The sequence below is a fragment of the Rhinolophus hipposideros genome (assembly GCF_964194185.1).
Source record: "Rhinolophus hipposideros genome assembly, chromosome: 3".
NCBI lineage: Eukaryota > Metazoa > Chordata > Mammalia > Chiroptera > Rhinolophidae > Rhinolophus > Rhinolophus hipposideros.
Genome location: NC_138049.1, coordinates 49,775,126 through 49,799,215, shown reverse-complemented (window position 1 = coordinate 49,799,215; position 24,090 = coordinate 49,775,126). Strand labels below are relative to the sequence as shown.

Below are 24,090 nucleotides of genomic sequence, written 5' to 3'. Positions count from 1 at the left end.
CTTCTACAGTGCCGCAGGTCAATTATATCTCAAAATTGGAGGAAAAAAGATATAAAAACACATATCAGAGAAAGCATATTTTCCCTCAATAAATAATAACTAATACCTACACGACACTAACTATGTGTTAGGTAAGCATTAACTCATTTGGAACTTATAATCCAATGGAGAAGGCTCTTTAATTAGCCCACTTTTATGGATAGAGAAACTTGAGTCTCAGCATGGTTAAAAAGTTGCCCAATGCCATGCAGCTAAGAAGTGCCAGAGCTGGCTCCTGACTCTGGGCTCTTAACAAACACACTATACGGCTGCTCAGATCACATACGGTCAGTAAACTACATTCACACCGCACCAAAGTTCCGGCTTAGTCAGCAGCGGTGATCCCAAAGGACAGCGGGACATGAAATTAGAATTCCTAGGCACTATTGTATCAATTCTGTTTCCACGCTCTTTCCAAGACCAACTACCTCGTCAACTTCACAGACCTTGCCTAAAATTTGAAACGAAGGAATATTTTCAAAAATTGGAAAATGGATGGTACTGAGTAAGAATATCAACAATGGTTTATACAAAGAGCAAGAGATGGACTGCAGGAAGTCAGGAGGCCTGGCTGCAAAGGAAGGGAAAGAGCAGTTTTTACAACAGATCAGTTGTAGCCAAGTATATCTTATTTATACCTTAGCAGTTAGAAAGTTCCTAATACTGTAAAAACTTCGCCTAGCAGTAACTCATGTCTGGCTACATGCGTAAGAAATGAAACAAGAATAAACGTATAAGCTCTAAGTTCAATCGAAGCTTTAATCAGAGATCTACAAACAGGAAAACCTGCACGAGAAGACTTCAGGAAATTAAGAACATAATGTACCTATTTTGAATGGCAGACAAAATGCATTATCAGAGTCCACGCTTGGATGGGTCACCCAGATCTAGGGCCCACCCCAGCTCAAAATGGGCTCTCCTACACAAACCACCAACCATGCTCTGGAGAACCATGATTCTCTGTCAAGAGAAAGCTGTCCTAGAACTCATTAATGCCTACAATGCACTTGAAAACAAGAGAGAAAGAGTGTAAGTATGAATACAATGACAAATAGCATTTTCTGCAAGAGGAGCAATTCAAGAGAAATGACACTGTATGGGTCCCATTTCTTATTTCATTCAAACAGAAAATAAAACTCATTGACTTCCAGAGAAATGCAATTCCAACTGACTATTGCTAGGGAACGGCAAACCTCATCTTGGCCTGCTTTCCTATGGCACTTGAGCTAATAACAGTTTTTATATTTTTAAAAAACTGTGTCTGGGGGGATCCCTACCATGTTTAATATGCGGCCCTTTACAAAAGAAATTTGCTGACCCGTCTCTACCTCATTAAAACAGTATCAACAAAGAAATTAGCTTTTGTTTCTTAGTTACAAAACTGATACACAGCTGTGAAGCCCCTCGGGGGCAGCACTCTGGAAATCACTAAGTGTGTACAGGAGCATGACCTGGTTTCATGGGGGAAGGAAATGTCATGCCTACTTGGCAGACGCGGAAATGGAGGCAAATGGTGTTGAACTCACCGGTCAAGATCACGCAGTGAGTTAGCAATAGCTCTGAAGGCAGAATTACTTTATTCCAGTCACTGTCACAGTGATTGAGACCGACTCCATGCCTGAATTGCTAGGTGTGGACACAAAGCAGACCCACCCAGGAAAAAGGGGAGGTTAGCCGGGGCCTCCCATGGAGGCTGCGCTGGGCAGGACAGGCACGTCGGGGTGCTAGAGCACCAGCAAGGATTTGGTAAGAACCTAGTATGTGTCAGCCCTCCCCCTGGTGTTGTGGATGGACAGGCAATAAGGCCAAGACTAGCTCCCTGCCATCATGGAGCTCACATTCTATGGGGGGTGGGGGGCAGACAAAACACAAGTCAGAGGGTTACAGACCAGTTAATCCTAAGGGAACACTCAGGCTAATTGTGGTGTGACACTGCTACCCAAAGTGCCATCCACTACCTGTACTGGCCCTGAACTACTTGCTGCCAGCCCGGGTGAGAGATGAGTAAAGACTAAGAGGCCGTGCTGTAAGTCATCTGACGCCACTGAGACGTTTTTGTTATATTTTACAAAAATATCAATCTGTGATGGCTTGGAAGTTTAAAAACCAGTCACTCCTCACAGATCCCAGGAAGCACTGAGATGGAGGGCACCCACTTCAGGGAGGGTGGCCGAGCAGGTGTTTCTGAAGAGGTGTTGAACTGAGGGCTGATAAGTGAGAGGCAACAGCCATGCAAAGAAGAAACGAGGGTTCCAGGCTTAGGAAACGCCAAGTACAGGGACCTGGGGCAGGAGCTCATCGGTATGAAGCAGAGTAAGTCAGTGAGGCTGGGAAGGAATGAGAGAGAGAGAACAGAGACCCAGGCAGGAGCCAGGTCATGAGAAACTTGGAGGGCAGATAGGAAGTTTGAATCTTCATTCTAAGTGCAAATGAGCTACGATTAGGTAAGGAGATAGTTACATAATCTGGAGTGCTGTGGGCGAAGAACAGACTATAGGGGAACAAAAGTGAAAACAGGGAAGCCAGTTAGGAAGCTGGGGCAGTGCTCTGGTGAGAGAGGAGGCCATGTGAAATGGCTGGTCTGTAAAAGGAGCGGCAATGGCCATTATAATGGGAGCGGGGACAGAGAAAATGGGCACAGTACATGTTACTGTGTAAGTTTGATGGCTATTTCCTAGAAGGGCCTCACCAGAACTTTCTAGATACTTAGGGCTCCCACTCTGAGACCCCAGTATGTTCAAGATCTAGGCTGGCCCCTCCACTTCCATTGGGGGGGTCCTCTGAGGCGAGCACCCTGCAGACTTCATTTCCCCAATCCTGATTTGTGTTTGAGCGAGGCTGCATGTAGGCCTTATCCTGGCTGTAGGATATCCTGGACCACGGTGGGTCCAAGAGTCGTAAATTGCTCAGTTAGTTTTCCTTGGAAAAGTAGAACTGTGTTCTTTGATTGTTTCTCTATTTTGCTTTGCTTCTTTTAGATGCCTCATGGTACAAATCACAACTGTTGCAACAGAATCCATCTCAGGCTAAAGCAGACACATTGGCTTTTTTCATTTAAAATGTTCATAAAACTGTTATGCTGGGCATAGCAATGTTACTAAATAATTCTAGGATTATTACATCCAATTTTGTCACCTCCCACCCACAAATATTAGTCTACTTTCAACAGAGCAGTATTTAAAGACTGTACCCGTCCAAGTCAAACATCTAGACACAAAGCCAAACAGTGTTCAAATTCTTTAAAGTCTCAAGTTCTTTCATAACATACACCTTCATAACTTGAGCAAATCCTTTTCATGAAGGTGGTAGGAAATTGTCTGTAAAGGGGCTTTGTGAAATTTAGGGTACCCTAAATTTCGGGAATGCCAATACTATTTCTGGTATTTTAACCAGGGAAATACCTTTTTGGTCATTTATGGATTTTATAATCTGGTTTCTTGGTCTAAATATTAGAACAAATTTGGGGGAAGAGGAGGGAAGATATAGGATAAAGGAAAACAAGAACTAGAGGGATTATGTGATGATAAAGAGCAGGGTGAAGAGAATTAAAACCCTCTTTGTTCCTTAGGAGTTTCAGCATCCAAAGTCACACTCCAGGATACTATTAAAACAACTGCAACCTGAGAGCGCATTAACAACACATGCAGCTGAGCCCTCTAGAGAGGATCAAAAGTTTAGATTTTATAGCCAGGGATGAATCTGAACACATTTTCCTAAGAATTAAGTGCTCAAGACAAAGAAATCCTGTTCATATCTCCTTCTCATTTTGCCTTGACTATGAGAAAGCTTCGAGGCAAAGCACAGGGTTAGGTATGCAAGCTGGTTAAATTCTAGAGCTCTGCTGTACAACACTGTTCCTACAGTGAGCATACCGTATTGCACACAAAAACTGAAGGACAGCAGATCTCACATTAATTTCATTTACTTATTACCATTAAAAAAAAAAGCAAAGCTGCCTGACAGAGTCACTCAGTTTGGAAGCTGGGGATTCCTTTACCTGTACTGTCTTCAGGAAGAATTTTTTTCAAGTTGTCCTCACATGTACTGTATTTTAATCCACAAAATACCTCAAGTCATTTTATAATCTTACATCTTACATATATGAATAAAAATGATTCATAGTTACTCGTTAAATATATATATATATAAAATGTACATATATATGTGTATACACACACACACACACACAAAACAGCAAGATTATATAACATGAGATTAAAAAGATGAATTAGGGATAAAGGTAACTGCTACAGGAAAACCAATGAAGGGGAACCTATTTCCAGGATAGGGCAGTGTGGGCGGGGGGCTGGGGGAGTGGGCATGTAGTCAGTCAGGAAGACCAGAGGGAATTCCCAGCAGAGGACTGACTCGACTGACTCCACTCGTCCCAAATACCAATGAAAACTAGAGGTGGTGCAATCTATTTCCCACAAACTGAGGAGTTTCTGCTGCAAACTACAAAAGTCCGCATGTGCACACACGTGTGTGTGTGTGTGTGTGTGTACGACAACCTTATTAAAGCAACAATCAGAGGCTTCTGAAGAAAGTAAGTGGTTGGTATCACAGCATGGCCTGGCAGAAAACCAGGATTCCAGCCCCATGGGAAGGCTGAGCGCATGCTGGTGGCCAAAGGAGGAAGCATACTTGGATCACCTCACTGCTGGAAGTTTAGCAGAATCTGGAAAAGACTCCCCAAGGGCAGGGATAACCCCATTAAAAAAGAAGCCATGAGGTAGCAAAGTTCATCACTGAGGCTGCAGCACCCAGGGCCAGGAGGGCGGGACCGTCACACGGAAAACTGGAGGCAAGTCATGCCAAACAGAAAATTAGATGCAGCTGCTTTAGGAAACATGTCTAGAAATTGAGACTATAAAAGAATGGAATCATGTACTTTTACAAGACTAATATGAGGAATCCATATTAAAAAAGAAAAAGAAAAAAGAAAAATAGTGTGCCTTATTTTTCAGTACTCACTGAATGTTGACGAAATTCGCAGTACATCAGACAACAAAGGAAACCCGAGCCCAAGAAGCACTGCGACCACAATACCATTCATCTCAACTAAGTGAGGTCCTTTTCTCTTCCTGGCCCCACAAACCCTCAACTCATTCTCGCGGAGGAGAAATACCGAATTCAATTGGAGAGGGCTTGTCTTTTAACATTAAAACCCCAGAGTGGATCCTTTTTTTTTTTCTCAGAGACCGTCTGCTCTCAGGTAAGTAAGGCTCCTGGTGAGCTTCCATGATTGACAGACCAGGTGGGGCCTTCCACAAGCCCTGCCAGGTCTCTTTTCACTTCCTCGCCTGTCCCCATACGGGCAAATCAGTTCCCTCACTGGGACTAGTCACTGGCAATCAGGGGGAAGAAAGCTGAACTCCTCATTTTGACCTGAGAGTCAAGCCTTGTTCTCAAATCTAATCAGAACCAGGGAACTCATTCAAAGCTGCAAGTTAACCCCATCTGCCTCTATTCTTCCGTGAACACATTCTTGGCAAGGATAGAGGTCATATACACCTCAAATCCACACCTAACTAAAAACCCAATCATGAAGCAGTTAAACACATAAACATCCTCTCTTAAATAATTCAAATAATTCTTGTATCAATGAGGGAATCCAAATTCCAACAAAAATATTTAGAAAATAAGAAAGGATCACTAACAAATAAGTTCAGGGAATGTAGTAGAAACATTTGGAGTTGACATCTGTCAGTGGGAAGTCCCACAGACAGACTGGGGGATGTGACCTTCTCTGGGCATCAGAGCACCCGTCCCCTAGACCTGGGATTGACCCACGGCCAGTCAGGACTTCCATGCAGGGGAGGCGTGTGGCTGGTCTAAAGCCCTGTTACCATGACTCCCATACCCATGGGCGCCCGCAGCACTGAATTCAGACTTGTAGCTGGACAGGCTCGGGGGGCAGTGTTGGTGCCTGGGTGTGCCACGCACCGAAGGACTGTGACCTCTCTGTTGGACAAGGGATACTGGCCCACGGAAGGTGCTCCATATCCAGCTAAAAGGGTAGGGTATGGAAAAGTGACAGTTATGCCGTCAGGAAATTTGGGGTTTACCCTCTCTCTGGATCAAATTTTATCATCTCTGTGTACTGGTAACTTGTAGCACCATCTGTCTAGATAATGTTCCTGATAAGCTGTGTCTATATTCTAACAATGCTAACTCCTTTCTACACTTTTTATTTAAGTACACACTGTCCATTTTCAGAAGCAGAGTTTTTCCATCAATTCTTATCTACAGACAACAGTCCATAAAAGAGTCATAAGCCCAGGCAACCAGAATCCTTTTTCAGGGACAGACATGCACATTAGAAGATAGAAGTTACGTATGTCCTTTTATGAGATTTGGGGCTACAACGACTGTGTGAAACCTAAAGAGACAAGGCCCCTCTTTCCCTACCACACCGGAAAGGCTGCTGGAAAATAACACAATCAGAGAAAAGCAGATGACCTAAGAGACAAAGAGAGACAGGTTTCCAGAAGTGTCACGTCCACTCCTGGATCAGGCTGTGATCCATTTATGTGAGCCACTCAGCTTTTACATGAGCTATGTGAGCTGGGTTTCAGGCAGCGCTCATCAAAAGTCCTGACTAACAGCTCTCCTAGGAGTTCTGCAGTTGGCTAAGCAAGGTGAGGTTGGCTGAACATGAGCAGCTGGGAGAGGCGGACTCCACCAGAAGTTTGCCCAAGGGCTGGCGGGAGTAGCCGGAAAAAGGTATTCACACGGAAGGTGTTTTATCAGTAGATGAGAAACAGTGAAATTAAACTAAATGTTCCAATCGAAAAGTTTTACAGTAAGAAAATATAAAGAAATTAAAGAACTAGAAAATTAAAAGAGTGTCAGTCCTAAAACTGCTACTTTTTAAAAAAAAGGAGGAAAAAAACACTCAACCAAAGCTCTGGCTAACCTCATCAGAAAAGGGGAGAAGAGTGACAGATACTCCACATTAGAAACGATGAAGAAATATAGCCACAGACGAGGAGAGTAAAGTTTCTTGTACTTCAGAAATACTACACATAACTCCATGCTAGTAAATTTTAAAAATCCCAATGATAGACACCATTTTCTAGGAAATACAAATGACTCAAATTGATCCACAAAGAAAAATCTGAACAGAGCAATAAGCATGAAAGTGGAGAAAAAGAGCCCAAAAGTGCAATAAAAGAATTTTTCCCAGCTAGCTTTAGAGATGAGGTCTTTCAATTATTAAGCAGAAAATTTCCATGCTATTTGAACTGTTCAATAATAAATGCAGTGGCAAGCTTTCAGCGAGCACTTACTTGCGTCTGCCATTGTGCTACATGGTTCAAAAACACTACCACTTAATTTCCACGACAACCAAGCACAGTAGTTTTCTCCAAATTATAAATCATAAAATTGAAGCCTAGAGAGATTAAAAAAACATGACCAATGTCACACATCTAATAAAATTGTCAAGCTAAGATTCAAACCTGTCTTTCTACCTGTAAAGCTGCTCATTTAATGACTATACATTATTGCCTTCCCATGAATCAACAGGTTCCAAGATCTCTAAAGGGCTCTCATTAGCTGCTGGGGCGCAAAGGGTAGAAAGACAATTCTGGAAGTAGGGAGACAACTTAGGAAGCTACTAAATATCTAGCTCAGGGTCAATGCATGTTTAAATGAGGGCAACGTCAGCGGGGATAAAAACAAGGAGAAAGTTAGGAGATTTTTTTGGAGGCAGAACTGAAGTTCCAAGACTCATGTGTATGATTAAACAGAGAACTGATTCAAATGGTCAGAGCACCATACAATGTTATAGAAGAGTCCCAGAATTATTTATTATGACACGTCTTGGTTTCCCCCACTGAGAAAAATTAGAACTACAAACACTGCCCCTTTAATTGATGAAGATGCTATAAATAACAGTGAGACACCTACTAAACCTCACAGCTCCTTGAAGTGGCCCCCGGAATAATCAAAGGTGTCGTCATCCTGCTCTAATCATGTCTAACTAGGCATTTTCCAGGGCCATGTTCCCAAGCTTTCTGGATCTTAATAATTACCTAATGAGGTGGCCTGGGAAACAGATTTCCACTGAAATCAGATGCTACAGAAGTAGAGCTAGCGAATTTTTAACAAGTGCCTAGGTGATTTTTACCATGGAGTGCTTTTTCCCCAGGACATGGCAGAATGAGTATGGGGGAGAAACAGGAAAAACAAAGAGCCTGGGAGATGTCAGCGTTATCTTGGTTCTTTAGTTGTTAGTCTTGAACCACTGTTTTCCCAAAGGTACCCTATTGGATTTCAGCATTTCCCCTAGAGAAACTGCAGATGATTGAAACCAAAACAGAGCCACTGCCTACAGGGAAAATATCAGTGTTAAATGTACACAAGCACTTCAAGCATTTCATCAATGGTTTAGGGTCCACTTTTCTAAAATGGAGCTTTCTCTGATGGTGAACAAACATGGCTAGATACCTAGTTTCTAGTCAAGACGTGGCTCAACCTCCTTTCGGCACTGACCTGTAGCAACTCAACAACTCAATGGTTAAGGGGCTTGTCTGTCTCTAATCACTGGTCCTCCTCGGCTAGAATGTAATCCTACATCAGCATGGGCCACATCTCTTGCTCATGCCAGTGTCTCCCTTCCTTCCTACACCGCCCTCCCGACCTCCCCCCACCCCCATTTAACCTAATTCTTGGCACTGTGAACACACAGGTAAACTTAGGACAGGGGAAGAAAGGGTAAGGATGAGCACATGTGGAGAAGGAAAAAGAGAATGAAACCAGTGGATCTGTGCCATCCATTCTCCATTCCCAGTGTCCTCCTTTCTTAGCGGGATGGCAACTCTAGTAGTCATCCCACTGCTACAGAAGCCAGCGAGGGTCCTTGGAGCTTCCACCAAATCTTTTCTTATTGTTGGCAGTAGAGCCAAGGCGTGAGCACTCGTCTGGTGCTAGGCCAATCAAAACTCCCTCTCCTGGGATGCAGTCACTTGAACAAGTAACAGAGGGTTGAATGGCTAAAGATCACCGATACCATTAGCAGTGCTGAGTAAAACGTGGAAATTCCTGCCATTGAGCCCTAGAACTACCTGGTTCCTACCTGCTCCAAGCCTGGCCCTTTGTCCCTCCCAGGAGCTGGCCTCATATCCTTGCCACAAATTCCCTATGTACCTAACTTAGCCAGAATCAATTTCTACTGCTTGCATTGAAAACCTTATTGCAGAAGGCAAGAAAAGGAGATAGAAAAAGAAAAAAGAACGCGGTGCTTACATGGCTTAGTACCAGTAACTTCCTCATACTTTTGATGATTATCCCAGGCACAGATCAAAAGGAAGCTGTTCCTTAAATATATATTTCAACTATGGATTTATGAGAAGTCTGTTTATAAACTACAATAAAGCTAAACATTTCTATAGGAGGTGGTGAGACATTTAAGACCTGAGAAGTCTTGGAGATTGAGCTACTATGTGGTAATATATTTACCTAAAGCACTTCCCGTTTCCACTAGGGAAGGGATGACAGTAGCAATTTTCAATCCAGGTCCTTACATGAAACATTAATGAATAGGTGGCGTTTCATAGGCCAGCTTTGCAGTTCAGAAGATACCAATTAAAAGTAATGCTACCAAATAGCTTCAAGGTACAATCCTGCCTAGTTTAATCATCACGCTTGAGAACAATGAAACGACACTTAGAAATCATAGTTCCATTAAAAAAAAAAAAATCAACGCTCAGAACATAAGTTTTTTCCTAAAAAACCTAGAACTCAAAAGGAAACTCCTGCTTGGTTTCATGGGTGAAATGAGAAGAAGAGTCTTTAAAGTTCAACATTCTGACAAAGCGATCGGAGGAAGAGTCTGAACGTCTATATCCCAATCCATTCAAGCGGTTCTGCCCAAGCTGCACTGTTCATACAGACCTCTGTTGTGTATGGAAAATGATTTTTTACATGCATTTTCTCAGCTGGGTACCAGTAAAACTCTGGATCAGATGAATGCAGTATGATTATATTCATTTTATAGATGAAGAAAATGAATCTGGGGAAGGTAGCTTGCTATGCCCACAAAACAAGAAAATGGAAGACCAAGCGCTACGATCTGTGTATTTTGCCTTCTAGCTCCATCTGGCAAATACTCTACTCCTCCACCCTGCCTTTCAACAGAAGAACAGCACAAATGTCTGCAAGTCACAGGATGAAGGAACTATCTCCTTCAAAGCACCCCATAAACAAAAACCAGTCTTTCATCCTTTTAATTAATGTATTCCTAGGACCACAGTAAAGCTTTACCTGCTGTCTTTTGGCTTAGAGACATTAAACTAGACCTTCAATGGTACTGGAAGTCCTGGGAGCAAGTTTCCTCTTACTAGCCCTGCAGCCTGACAGTGTGGTGGCCTGATGGGAAATGCAACTGGACAAACGAATGCCTGCTCACCTAGCTCCCCGCTAGCTCTTCCACACGCTGGCTCTGTTCTATGCTAGGCAAGGTCCACTGTGCAGGGAGAGCTCGGCCACATAGGTACCAGAACAGAGTAGGAACTCCCCAGGCTACCCACTTTTAGGGTTAACCTTAAAGAACGAAAACAAAAGCAAGCAAACAAACATAAAAGCAGATTTCAGGGTAGACAGGAATGATACCGAAAAGCCGGTGTTGACCTCCCTAAATTCTGTTCTCCACTAACCTGCGACATGAAAATACCTACACAGAAATCCTAGGCTACCTAAAATACTGGAGATGATCAGAAGGCCTTTAGGGTTTAAATCTTTCCCACCAGGGAAGGCAGCAGGGGAAGAGAAACGTGACATTTCCAGGTTTCCTACCCTGCAAGACTGAAGGACTCGGCACGTCTGATATATTACCCTAACTATTCAGCCAATTGGGATATGGAAAGGGAGAGCAAATAATGTCCTAAAAAAGAAAACCTATGTTACATATTCCTTTGATCCTCTGTGAAACAAATGGTAATTTTATTCTTTTAGAAGGAATGAACACAAACAAAACAAATGTTTTGGTTTTTGCTGATTCCTATTAGAGTTTTTCTCTCATGATTCCACAAAGGAAATAGAGCTGTTGTTACTCTCATTTTGCCCAGGGCAGTTCTCAGGAAGAAAAACAAAATTAGTCATTCTATAGATGCAGCTGAAATTCTCCATTCGGTTACTTCATGTACCAAAGCCCTAGGACAGAGTTTCTGTGAAAGCCAGACTTAAGAATTAGTTATAATTAGGGCAGCTATCCCCTGAAAAGTGTAATTTCTTCCTTTCTCTATTGTATCTCCCCTTCAGTAATTCAGTAAAAAGTGCTGGAATATTCAACTATGAGGTTGAAGCCACAATAAGATAGGTACGATGGTGAAATTCCCCAAGAGGTTATAAGCACATTGTTTGTATTTGGACCATGGGCCTTCTAAACCAAGCCCTGTAAATTCTCCTTATGAAGAGAATTTATTACCTGTGTTTCCCCGAAAATAAGATCTAGCCGGACAATCAGCTCTAATGTGTCTTTTTTTTGGAGCAAAAATTAATATAAGACCCGGTTTTATAGTAAAATAAGACTGGGTCTTATATAATGTAATGTAATGTAATATAAAATATAATATAATATAAAATATAATACCAGGTCTTATATTACTTTTTGCTGCAAAAGACACATCAGAGCTGATGGTCCGGCTAGGTCTTATTTTCGGGGAAACACGGTACCATCAGGAAGGAGAGACAGCAAATGGTGCAGTGTGGACTGACTGCACAATGGGCAAAGAGGCCAGGAAAAAGACTCATGTAGTACTCCCACAGACACCCGACAGTGACACTGCTGCCTCAGAGATGAAAGCAATGTAAGCAAACTCCAAGGGCCTGAGAGTCAGCAGAGCAGTCCCTTTGCCAGTATACAAGGCTCTACGCTTTCCCTGGAACTGTGGCCCATCTGTGCAGTGAAGAACACAGGACGATTTTAAAGTCGATGGATTTGGCCATTGGGCCAGTGCTGATCATGAAGAGAACTGCTTATACTGATGGGAGATGTTACTGGGAGTGGTGATACAAGAAAGGGCGTGGGGGTTCCAGCTACATCAAGGGGTATGCAGAGCGGCTTGTGGACAGGCAAAGGAAGACAGGGAGATGGCCCTGGATAAGATCTCATAAATAAGATCTGGAAAGGGCATACCTGAAGGCACCTGGAGACCGACAGAGGGGAACAAAGAAGTTGCAAAGAGCTAAGGCAGAGTGCACTGTTTGGAGTTCACTTGTTTGTCTCCCACAGGAAATGAGAGGGAAATATAGGAAGTTAAAGATTAGGATGGCAACCATGTGCATATTAATATCATGGATGGGAATGGGGGTGGGGGATAGAGTCTTGTTATTAGTAGACTGGAGGCTGGAATTACCTCAGTGTGAAAATGCTGAGGTACACCAACACTCTCCACACTTCCTGCAATCCCCAAAGGACAAGCTGGAAATGCCTGTTGAATGGGAAGTATGGGCTAACTGCCGGGTCTTGCCCATCTGTCTCCAGATCATTTTTAATGACTGCAAAACTCCCTCTCTGGCACCTCATGCTAAAGACTTCCCCCTTTACACCAGTGAGATCTCACTATAGTTCAGACACTTCAAGAGTCCATTGTAGTTAGTAGATATCTCGTAAAGTGCTTTGAACCCAGAGCTTTCCCTTTCTCTTTTTGTTCTTTAGTTTGTATTTCCATATAGATTTTCTTAAAGTTGTAATTATTTGGAGCACTGCAATCTTGCCTCCTTCTCCCACTTAATGTTGCACCATAAGCACTTTTTCATGTTAGTAAGCAATCTGTATAGCTCAACATTTTTATAAATACATATACTACTTCATCAAGCAAATGCACCATATTCTGATTAAACACTACACTATTGGAAATGGTGATTATTTCCTATTTTTCACTATTATAAATAATGCACCAAACTGGCCCTTTTCTAGATCTCTGTATTTCTGAGGTGGTATTATTACTCTCCCAGTAGACTTGAAATCTCTTCATCATTCTCAAGTATTTGCATTATGCTGTTGCTGTCAGACAGGTTTAATGTTTCATTATTGGTGGTATATATGAGTGCTACTGATGTTATATTTACTTTGTACATATTCACTTTATTGAATTCATTAATTCTAATAAGTTTCCAGTTGTTTCCCTTACATTTTCTAGATATACAATTATATAATCTACAATTATTGATAATTTTATCTCTCTCCAAATTTTGGTTCATTTTTTTATGGTACTAGTCAAAGCTTTGCAAACATCTACTGGGGGTGCCAAAAAAATGTATACCAGTGGACACTTTAGTCCACATTGCTCAAGCAGTAGTTCACTGCTTGAAGTGTCTGCATGCTGATGGTAACCACTTTGAGCACCTCCTGTAATTGCAGAAGTCACACTTGTAGTCATCTTTTGTTATTGGTATACACGGAGTATTACAATTTTAATACAGTTTTCCTTTTTTAAAATGTATATACATTCTTTTGGCACTCTCTGTAGAAATAGCAGTGACAGAGACTTTCTAGCCTAGTGTTTAAGTTGTTCTGAATGAGATGTCATCTTGTTAAAGCATTGTTATTCCTTCTTTTTGTTTTACTTTAATGTCTGTATAATATTATCAGGACAATTATGTAGCTTATTTAATCTATTAACATATTAGTATTAAACTATTTTTCAATTCCTGTGATAAGTTATGCTCTCTTTAACCTGCTAACATTTATTTATATTCTTTACATCTATAATCAAAAGAAAAGTTGGCCCATCTTAGTTGTCCAGTACAGCAGCCACTAACCACAGGTGGCTACTGAGTATCTGAAATGCGGTTGGTGTGAATTGATACGTGGTGAAGTGTAAAATACACAGAATTTCAAAAATTTATTTTGAGAAAAAGAATGTAAACTACCTTAATAATATTTTGTATCGATTACATGTTTCGACGTTCACATTTCGAGTATCCAGTTGACCCTTGAACAACATGGGTTTGAATTGCATGGGTCTACTTATAGGTGGATTTTTTGTTTTTTCCAGTAACTATACAGTCAGCCCTCCATGTCCCCTGGTTTCACATCTATGGATTCAACCAACCACAGATCGAAAACAGTACCAATCCCCGGTTGGGAACCCATGGATGCAGAGGACTAGCTGTATGCACTGTTCTATGCCATTTTATGGAAGGGACTCGAGCATCCGTGGATTTTGGTATCCACCCTTGTTTTTGAGAATTTTCTAAGTTATAAGTCTGCCTGATATTCTCTTATGAAGGATAAAGCCGTAAATGCCAGGCACTATCAGAATTGGATAACCCATATTAAATATTAGATTAAATCAAAGAACTACCGATAGCATTTCAGATCTTAGTGTAAAAGAGCTACTAATGTTTCTCCTCACTTCCTGACTTTTTTATTGAAAATGTAACGAGCAGCTATTTTCTTTGTTTTGAAGGCTATGTGAAGATTCTCCTCTTTACATCAAGGTATGGTGAAATCACCTTTGTGTATATGTAGCTAACTTTGAATAGAAAGTATCTGGGTTGCTCTTCTGTTCATTAGAAAAACACACAGTACCTTTTCAGTCTGAGACTAAAATTTAATCATCAGATCCCGAATGATATACTAGCCTTTGTCAATAACAAGCCTGTTTAGAGAGGAGTGAGAAAGTGTGTATGGAGGATGCAGAGGGAAGACAGAGCGGCATAGGCTCTCTGACACCTGCGGTATGCTTCTGAACAGGCTCGCATGGGAGTGGGGGCTGGGGAGGGTCAGCCCAGGGTCCACACAGGAGGTCTTACAAAGTCCCACGGCAAGCGCAGACATAAATATACTCCTACAGCTTATGTTCCCAAAGCTACTACAGCCAGAGTCTTTTTTCTTGATATTTTTAAAATCCAAACTTGGAAACCATCTGGGCTACCTGGGTCCCTCCACTCCTGGCCTCACACTTAACTAGCTGAGTGACCCTGGACATGTTACTTAATCATTCAGTAATGTAATTTCTTTAAAATTTTCTGTAAAATGGAGAAAATAAAAAGTCTATATTAGGGTTTCAGAATTAAATGAGATAGGGTATGAGAAGCTACCAGTAAAGTAGTAAGCATCCAATAAATGCATACCACAAAAATAACAGTGTATATTCATTAGCTTCTATCAAACATTGACTGTAAAATCACTAATTAATAGCCAAGTCTCTACTAATAAATGGCTTGTCAACCACAGGATGAGCCATTATCAATTAAGGAACAGCAAAGCGCGCGTTCATTAGCACAAAAACCGAAACTGGGCCATTCTGATATTGCTAAATCACTCAAATGACCATCAAAGGTTGAAGATATCCAGGTTGTACCCATACCTCAAAGTAACCATCATAGACGCAGTCCCTGGGGGCAGTTTTCCAAGAGACACACAGAAGTTCACTCCCTGGTGATTTCTATCCATCACAGGTTATGTAGCTGCCTATGATTCTCCACTCCCAGGCTTAATCCCTATCTTAACTCAGCCCAATACTGGATGATCAAGGTCATCTGTGGTAGAATCACAATGAGGAGGCAGCTCCACACCTGCTCCCTGCTCCACTTAGCTTTACCTGCAGAGCGAGAGCCTTCACTTGCTCCTAAAAATACTCACCCATTTCTCACTTGGGAATCTCTAGTCATCCACCTCTATGACCCAATGCTTCGTGGAAGAAAAATGAAAACCTAAATACTGATCATTCCCATCCAGGAAAGAGAGAAGAAGGATTATAGATAGAAGTAAAAACCATTAGAAAATCTCAAAATGGTGGTATGCTTACTTCAAGGACAAAGGATAGGGAAGAAGTTGTAAGAGTTAATGCAGTGAGCAGCTATGTCTTAGCTCCTCCTGTATCTTGTGGTCCCTTGCTACCATATATTCAAGGAAGAAAGAAATGCTAGAAAGAACTCGTGAGAGAGGTATAAAAGAAGTAGACAAGATAGTGCGTGGGAACGAAGGAAGAGAAAGATGCTGTGGGATTTACTTGAGCGGGAGCAACCTCTTCCTGCCTCTATTTTCTCCTTTTCCATAGATTATCATGCACAGCTAACCGCACGCCTTTCCTCTTTAAGCTCTTTCCCAACGATATGAAGGTGATGGAATTTGTAACCACAGACTAGGGAGGGCACGGATGGGCAAGGGGAAAATCCCGGTCCCACCGCCAGCTCCACAGCAGGAGTGAGTGCCTTCCTGGCAAATCAGAATTGCCTTGGAAATTTGGGCTCAGTTCTCCAGACAACACTGGTATATGGTGGCAAGGGACCATATAGATATAGGAGGGACTAAGACAGAGGCTTGCCTGGAAAACCACCCAGAGTGTATTTAACTTTTTTTTTTTTTAATGGGAACTGTAATCTGGGATTCTAAAAAAGCTCAATCTTCTGGCATAGTGAGCATATCAGAAACTGTATACATATTCTTATGTACTAAGTAACATGTAAATACGGTTATACGTGTAAATAAGAGTCAAGGAACTTGAAGTGGATTGGAGAAACACAATTCCCCTCACCTAAGCACTTAATTAACCACACACAGTATATATAATAAATGAAGAGTCCCAAATGACAAGTGGACACTCCACGGAGGAAAAAATGTGAGATACAGCACTTAGGAGTAGCTTCAGCTTCATTAATGAAATGAGACTTCAACTCAAAATACCACGTGTTCTTCAAGAGAACAGGAAAGCTTTATGTTTTCAGACAGAGCAGAAATTCTGCCCTCCACACCTTTACTTCTATAAAACATAAGAGGATACTTATTAGTTTACTTATAATTTTGTTCTTGTTTTATTGTTGTTGCATAAAAATCAATAAGTTATCTAAGACCAACATTTAGTTTTCGAGATCTGATTTTGTTCAATGTATAAGATTTTCTTTCCTTCGGAAAAAATGTATTAGGCAATTATTTTTCTCTCAGTTTTCATTCTTTTTCTTTTTGGTAAAAATCAGTTTTCTTTCTTTCTAATATTTTCATTTCAAATAGTTGGTTTGTCAGTGTCACTAGAAACCATAAACATTATTCAAAACACTTACTTGATCTTCTCTGGGACTAAAAATGTTTTCATTTTTTTCCTATGAATCATTTGAAAGTGGTGGTACTAACAGGTAGAGTCACCATCCCACAGCAGAAAACACAAGAAGATACCAAGTAGGAAAAGCCATGATTACCAATGTCTATGGTTTGGTGCCAGATACTAAGGCTGCCTTATCTTTCATTTTAAGCCCCAATTACCTTTGTCTGCTCGCTGTCTGGGTCTTCAAGCCAAGCATAAGGGTCAGAAATTTTATGTCCATGATATTCCTGTACCTGCAAAAGACAAAATGTGGTATTAGAAAATTAGTGTCTAACCCCAACTAGTATTTTCTGAATGTGATGGAGAAATGGGAAAGGGACAGACAAAAATACCCCAATTGGCTCACTGGCCATGTCTCTGCCCAAATTACCACATGAACCAGTGTTGGCAGGTTCTCAAAGGTGTCAGCTACCCTTCCTGAAAAGAAATGTTTTAGCTGGAGAGGGAAGAAAGATGAAAGGTCAGAATAGGAAACAGCTCTGGCTGTACAACACAAAACAAAGGCCTGACGCTGAGCTAAAGAAACTTGAAAATGTGTTGTCAGCTCAGCACAGAATTACACAGTGCAGCAAGAAGGGCACGTCTGTGAGGGAACTACCACACACGTGCTTCTTTTCCGGTTCTTCCTAAGCTTACTAATGATTAGAAAATCTCCCTACATCACAGAATATGATCAGTTTTGCCTTTAAGTCTAATCTGCCAAAAAGCAAGTTACTAATGTGTAGTTACAATGATTCTAATTGACATCTGCTGAAAAAGCTGATTTAAATGCAATGAAAGAACATTTCTAAACTGGAGCTTTTTTGTGTCTGGTTATGAAATGCTTTCTTTCACAGTTTATAAAAGGAGGCACAAAGGCATCCCTCACTGAGACTACCCTGCTAGAAATAAAATTGCTTAGTGTAAGCAGGGCCTGGCTGAGGGGAAGCCTTCGGAGGTTCCCACAGGGGCTGATCATCAGACCAACCAGGGAGCTTCTGAAAAGCTCTGATGCCTGGGCCTGGTCTCGGAGACTGCGCGGGGTCTGGAAGAGCAATAGGGAATCACCACTCCCCAGGTGACATTTTCCAAAGGTAAAAATCATCACAAAGGCCTTTCCATTTCATACCATCACGATTAATATAGTTAACTGAAACCACATTGACAATGTCTTTCCAATCAAGTCTCTGCTAAGAACTTCAACACTCCCGTAAGGCTCCTCCTGTAAGGTTTTTGGGAAGATGACTTTGCCTTCTCTATCATTGCTCTGTTCTCTAACACCAGGAGGTAAGGGCTACTCCCTAAGGAAAGCAAACACTCCCCTGGAAAAGAAAACCCTGCAGTTTGTACTGCTGGGCAAAGTTCCAGTGTGGCTGCTGGCAATTAAGAAGGATCTCGCTGAGCCTAAAACCCCAGGCTTTCCACCAAGTGTCTGCATCTGTCCTCATGTGGTGTCGGGGGAGCGAGGACACCTGGCAAAATGCATACCTGGAAGAATGAGCAGTTAGGGTGGAACACTCAGGAACTGTCCTCATTAAACAAGTGACTGATAAGTACAAGAGACATAAACCCAGACTAAAACCTCTCTTGATGAGTCCTCATACAATTACCAATTTTTAGGGGGAAAAAATACCAATTTTCAATCCTTGCCTAAAGCCTCACTAAATTTTAGCTGATTGTCACCACTGAATGAAGGCTTATCTTTCTTCTCATCCTCAAGTCTTTCACATTTTGCACACCTTGAGGTGGTTATAAAATATGCTTCAAATAGAAACCTTCTTTTCCCTGACAATAAGAAACCAGGCAAAGGATCCTGTAAAGGATCTTACAACTCAACATTTTTAGGAGTGATGGCAGGAACAAGATTGAGCAGCAGGCCCAGAGCCATACCAAGTTCAGGACCAGAGCTGGGACTAAAATTCTGCCAACAGTTTTCCCCCAAATATTCCTCAGAGGGGACAGGGCAGACACTTAAAAATGTTCCTCAATTATGATATTACTAAAACTCAGACACATTCAAAGACTTAACTTTTTCATAAGGAAGCGGAAAAGATTAACCGGAAACCATGTTAGTTTTATGGGTAAGTGAAGGTGCTGCCAAGTGCGAGACCCAAAGCAATGAACCTTTTACTGGATATCCGCACTGTTGTGCTCAATGTTAAAAAAAACAAACACACACACACACACACACACAAATAAAACACCTTGTAGGAGGGTTGATGATATTCCTATTTTACAGATTACAGAATGCAATTCCCACAGGTTAGTCAGAGTAAAGGCCAGAGATGTACTGTTTACTCCGAGATCACGGTGCGTTAACTACAGGGCCATGGATTTCAGCCACACTATCTCATTTGGTTCTCACTGTGAGCTTATTACTAATTCATTTTCCCAGATGAGGAAACTGAAGCTGGAGAGAGCTAAAGCAACTGACAAAAGTCAGGTGGCTACTAAGGTAGGGCTGTGACCCACTTCAAATGAACCCCAAAGCCTGTGGACTGAACCCCTTGCTAATGAGCTGGGCCAGATGTAAGCTGGCAGGTGCACAGTGGGACCCTGACTCAGAACCAAGTGTGTCCTAAGCTTGCTGCCTCCTGAAGGGTGTTTACCACTGAGGAAACAGCCCCATCTTTCCACAACCAGCTTGAAGAACAATCTAAACCAGACTGAAGTCAGTTATTGAGCGGACATTTGTAACCAGGATAAGGAACTCTCCAAGACAATCCCACAGAGAATCCCAGGGCCAAGTGCCTCCTCTCCCCTCTCCCACCCCTTTTCTCTTACAAGACCATATCCTACAAATGAGGTGGTCTCCCAGCCACATTCCCTGAATTCAAGTTATGCATTAACTAATTCTTCCATCTGATTTAAGTTTGCAAATCATTCCTCATTGCCCCAAGATGCTTTAAAAATAGAGCCCCGAAAAGCCACTGTTACTATTCAATATTTCACTTGTATGGTTCAACAACTCACCAGCTGAGTTGTTACTATTCAGGATAAAGTGTAGACTCGTACACATAGCAAACAGAGCCCATAAAACCTGGCCTCGCTTTTTTTTTTTTTCTTTTCAAACCCCATCCAAGCTTATCCATCCATGGATCCTCTGGTCACAGTGGCCTTCCTGCCATCCTACAAACATGTAATTCCATGACCATCCAGCCCTACATAACTATGGCTTTATTTTAGTTACCGTGTTTCCCCGAAAATAAGACCTAGCCAGACAATCAGCTCTAATGAGTCTTTGGGAGCAAAAATTAATATAAGACCTGGTCTTATTTTAATATAATATTAATATTATAATATATAATATAATATAATATTAATATTATAATATATAATATAATATAACATAATATAATATAGGGTCTTATATTCATTTTTGCTCCAAAAGACGCATTAGAGCTGATTGTCTGGCTAGGTCTTAATTTGGGGGAAACACGGTACAGGACCAGGAAAGTCCTTTCTACCTTATCCAACTGGCCAACCTCCAGGCTCAAATCACATATTATTTCCTCCTCCTGATGGAAATGAATCCCATCTTCCTCTGTGTTCCCCACTCATCCAATACACTCTTCTAACCCCTGTAGCAGGCCTGAATTTACTCACAGCAAGACTCTCGGGGGATGGGCAATAGCAAGTGTCATGGTTTCCAAATTTCTGCTCACCAGGGCAGAAATCCACCAAAAAGGGCTGCATGTTCCTACCCCATAGCTCAGCAGGAGGCTGCCCAGTATGTGGTTGAAAGAAGTTCAGGTGAGAGACAGAGAGCTACAGCAATCTCTAGCACCTGCTGGAGATCAATTCATCCTAGAAATCAAGGCTATAATTTGGGCAAATGCGTAAGTCCAGCCTAGGGCTTAGTAATCAGGACTCTGTCACAGGAAAAAGATACCCCACGCAGACTTCAGGGCTGGGATGAATACACTTTGGGATCCACAGAGGCTGGACCAGAGCTCCTTTCCCTTAGCCATGAGGCTTAGGGTCATTATGAGTTCTTTGATGAGAAGAAACTGGAGAGTATTAAAACCCATGGTGCTGTACACCCTTCGAGTTAACTGTTCATAATCTTTTCGATGTCTTCGTTAAATCCTCACTTAACACTTTTGAGAACTGTTAAACATAGATAAATGAACTGCAGGGTTTTGGGAACCCAAATAGGGAAAACTAAGCAAGAAGCAACCCCACCTAAAACCAAAATAAATCTAAAATGCCACTTATCAAACTATATAATGGGTAGTTCTTTATATTTGTATTTATTCTGAAAACTCAAAGATCTGCAAGACACTGCAGGCAGGGCTAGACTGTCTAGCCTGAATGAATGAATGAAAGATGATATTCTTACTGCAGAAGCATGTAAGCCCTGTGGCTAGCCAAGCCAGCCCGACTATTTCATGTATGAGAAAGACAGCTTTTAACAGGTACGTGATCTGCCAAAAGGGTTCCTGCTAGTGACAAAACCAGAACTAGCACTCAGGTCTTCTTACTTGGTCTGTCCACAAAGGAAACAACCCTTTGAACCACAGGACTAGGGCTTCTTGGGCTGTAAGACTAAATTGAATAAGCAAGCAGATGAACAAACTGAGAAAACATGGTTACCAGATGGCCACTGGTCAAAGAAACCACGACTGCATCCGTGCCACTTGGAAGTCTTAATTTAAAACAGTATGCCCTTTACTCTAAAGCCTCAGTACCCTTTACCCCAAAGTGAGATGTACTTTAAAGTACAATCTGGCATACATTGGGTCCAAGTAAGCAGGAAAAAAAAAAACATTAGAACTGTATTATACAAAAATAGTTTTATTCTGATTCTATTTTAAGTAATCGGAGAAATTTGGCTATTTCTAAGAGAATCGTGCACACAACATTTGGATGCACTCCAGTTCTTAAGATGTCAAATTAATTTTCACACCGAAAAAGGTGTTTGCCCACCAATTCCACCCACTGGATCTCAGCAGTTACCCTGAGTTCACGTACAGCTTAGGTAAATGGTGGCTAACCGCCCCACGAGGCAACATTTACACTCATCTTGAAAAAAGCCATCCCCTCTCCCTTCTAAAGCCTCCTCTCACTCGCCAGCAACTCCTTTTCTTGGTTAGGAACACGTGGATCACTAGTGCCACACGACGTGGGTCCCTGCTCGCCATCCGCGTTCCTCTGTCGTGTCATTGTCATTGCCTCCCCGGGCGCCCACAGCTCAGCATCCGGCCTGTGGCAGGGTAGGCGCTCAACAGTCGTTTTTAAATCGAATGAATGAACTTCAACTCGACCGATTTTAAATGTGGGAGTTTAAAAAGTTTGCTTTGTTGTTACATTCGACATCATCTACACACAGACACACTTTCTCCTACAGCCTATTTTACCCAAGAGCCTCCTCCAGTCAAAAAGAGCGAGGTGACACGTCCTACCTGGGCGCCTGCCCTTGACCCCATTGATTTCAGCACGCGGCCAAGCGGCGGCTGCCCACAGGCTCCGCCATCGGCAGGCGGACAGTGACAGCCACGCGGGATCCCACGGCTCCGGAGGAGCCCCGCGCCCCCGCGCCGGTTTCCCGCAAACAAAGGCCGAGGGGGAGGGGAGGGACGCAGGGGGCGAGGGGCTGCGGGGAGCGGCGCTGCGGGCGGCGGCAGACGCGGCACGCGCGGCGGGGAGCCGGGTGGGCGCGCGCAGGGGGACTCACAGAGGTCTCGTCGCGGTACACGTCGGGGTACTGGAAGGACAGCATGGCCGGGGCGAGCGGGGGGCAGCGTGGGGCGCGGGCTCCGGGAACGGACGCGAACGACCTGGCCTGGCCGCCGAGGGAGGCTGGGGCGCGGGCAGGAGCCGAGCGGGCAGCGGCGGGCGGGGAGCTCTCGGCCGGGGCTCGCACGAGTGGACCGGCGGCGCGGCGGCGAAGACGTGCGGGAAGCAGGAAGCAGCTGTCGGCGAGGCCGGGAGCCCCTCCCCGGCGGGCGGGCCCAGCGGCGGCGGCGGCGGCGGCGGCAAGAAGGAGCTGGTGGCGCCGAGCGGGCGCCGGGAGAGGCGCACAGCTCCCTCTGCAGGACCGCCGGCCGCGCCCGCGAGGCCCCGGCACCCCGGCCGCCACGCCGGGCACGCGCCGCCCCCACGCCGCCCCGGGCCACGCCTCCCGGGCCCCGGCGCCGGGGCCACAGCCGGCAGGGACCCACGCCCGCGGGGGACACGCCCGACCGGCCGGCCCGGGCCACCGCGCCGGGCACACGACCGGTCAGGCCTGCGGCGGCCATCACGCCTCCTCCCACCCTCCGCAACGAGCCTCCGCTGCCAGCTTCGCTACTACCGCGCTCGGGGGGGCCTCCCTCAGGGCATGAACAGCGCGGTTTGCTGATTGATCGATTCCCCCATCTTCCGGTTCCTGGGCTGGGCAGAGGTGGCGAAAAGAGACCTTTCCTCTCCCCAGCCTTGAGAGCAGAAGGCCTAATTCCCACTGCCTGCGTCTCTGGACTTGGAAGGGAAGCAATGATCGTGGTGACTCCCCAGGAAACAAATCTGCCTTCACTCTGTCACCCCTGGTGGACACTGGGTGGTTTGGCATCCGGACCGTGGAGATGTTCTGAGATGTTTTGAGGGGTTGCTAGGACACTAGATGAGCCTTATCTCAAGTGGAGATTTACCAATTGAGAGGGGACCGAGGTGGGAGGACGAAAATCAGACAGGGGCTTCTGTTCATTCTTAGTGGTCCCTTTATTCCTCTCCTGCCAACCCGTTGGTTTACTGAGCGCCTACTGTCGTCCTTGTGGATTATCAGACCAAGATGCTTATAACACTATAACACTCAACACTATAAAACCCATAACACTTTAATAGTTACATTTCTTCATCCTTGGACTAGTGATAACGTGTTCTGGTCTTGCTTTCTGGCCCATCTGGAAGAAACTTGATAGCCCCAATCATCACAGCTGTGGTGTGTGCCCAGTGTGTTTTGTACTCCTAGCTTCTTAAAAGTCCTGGATGGAGGTCATGGGTATGACCTGAAAGTCTTTCACATCCTGAATTCCAA

At 43.4% G+C, this 24,090-nt stretch overlaps 1 protein-coding gene across 1 annotated transcript in view; it reads right to left on the bottom strand.

Annotated features, from left to right (window-relative positions):
- The window catches only part of PREP (prolyl endopeptidase), a 111,398-nt gene extending 88,227 nt beyond the window's left edge, over window positions 1–23,171 (bottom strand). Inside the window, exons 1-2 of the mRNA XM_081035067.1 lie at window positions 22,753–23,171; window positions 17,255–17,329 (exon numbers count right to left, since the gene is read on the bottom strand). Of these exons, the coding sequence (XP_080891193.1) occupies window positions 17,255–17,329; window positions 22,753–22,797 (120 nt within the window). The 5' untranslated portion in view covers window positions 22,798–23,171. The remainder of the gene's footprint in view (window positions 1–17,254; window positions 17,330–22,752) is intronic.
- Window positions 23,172–24,090: the final 919 nt, after the last annotated feature.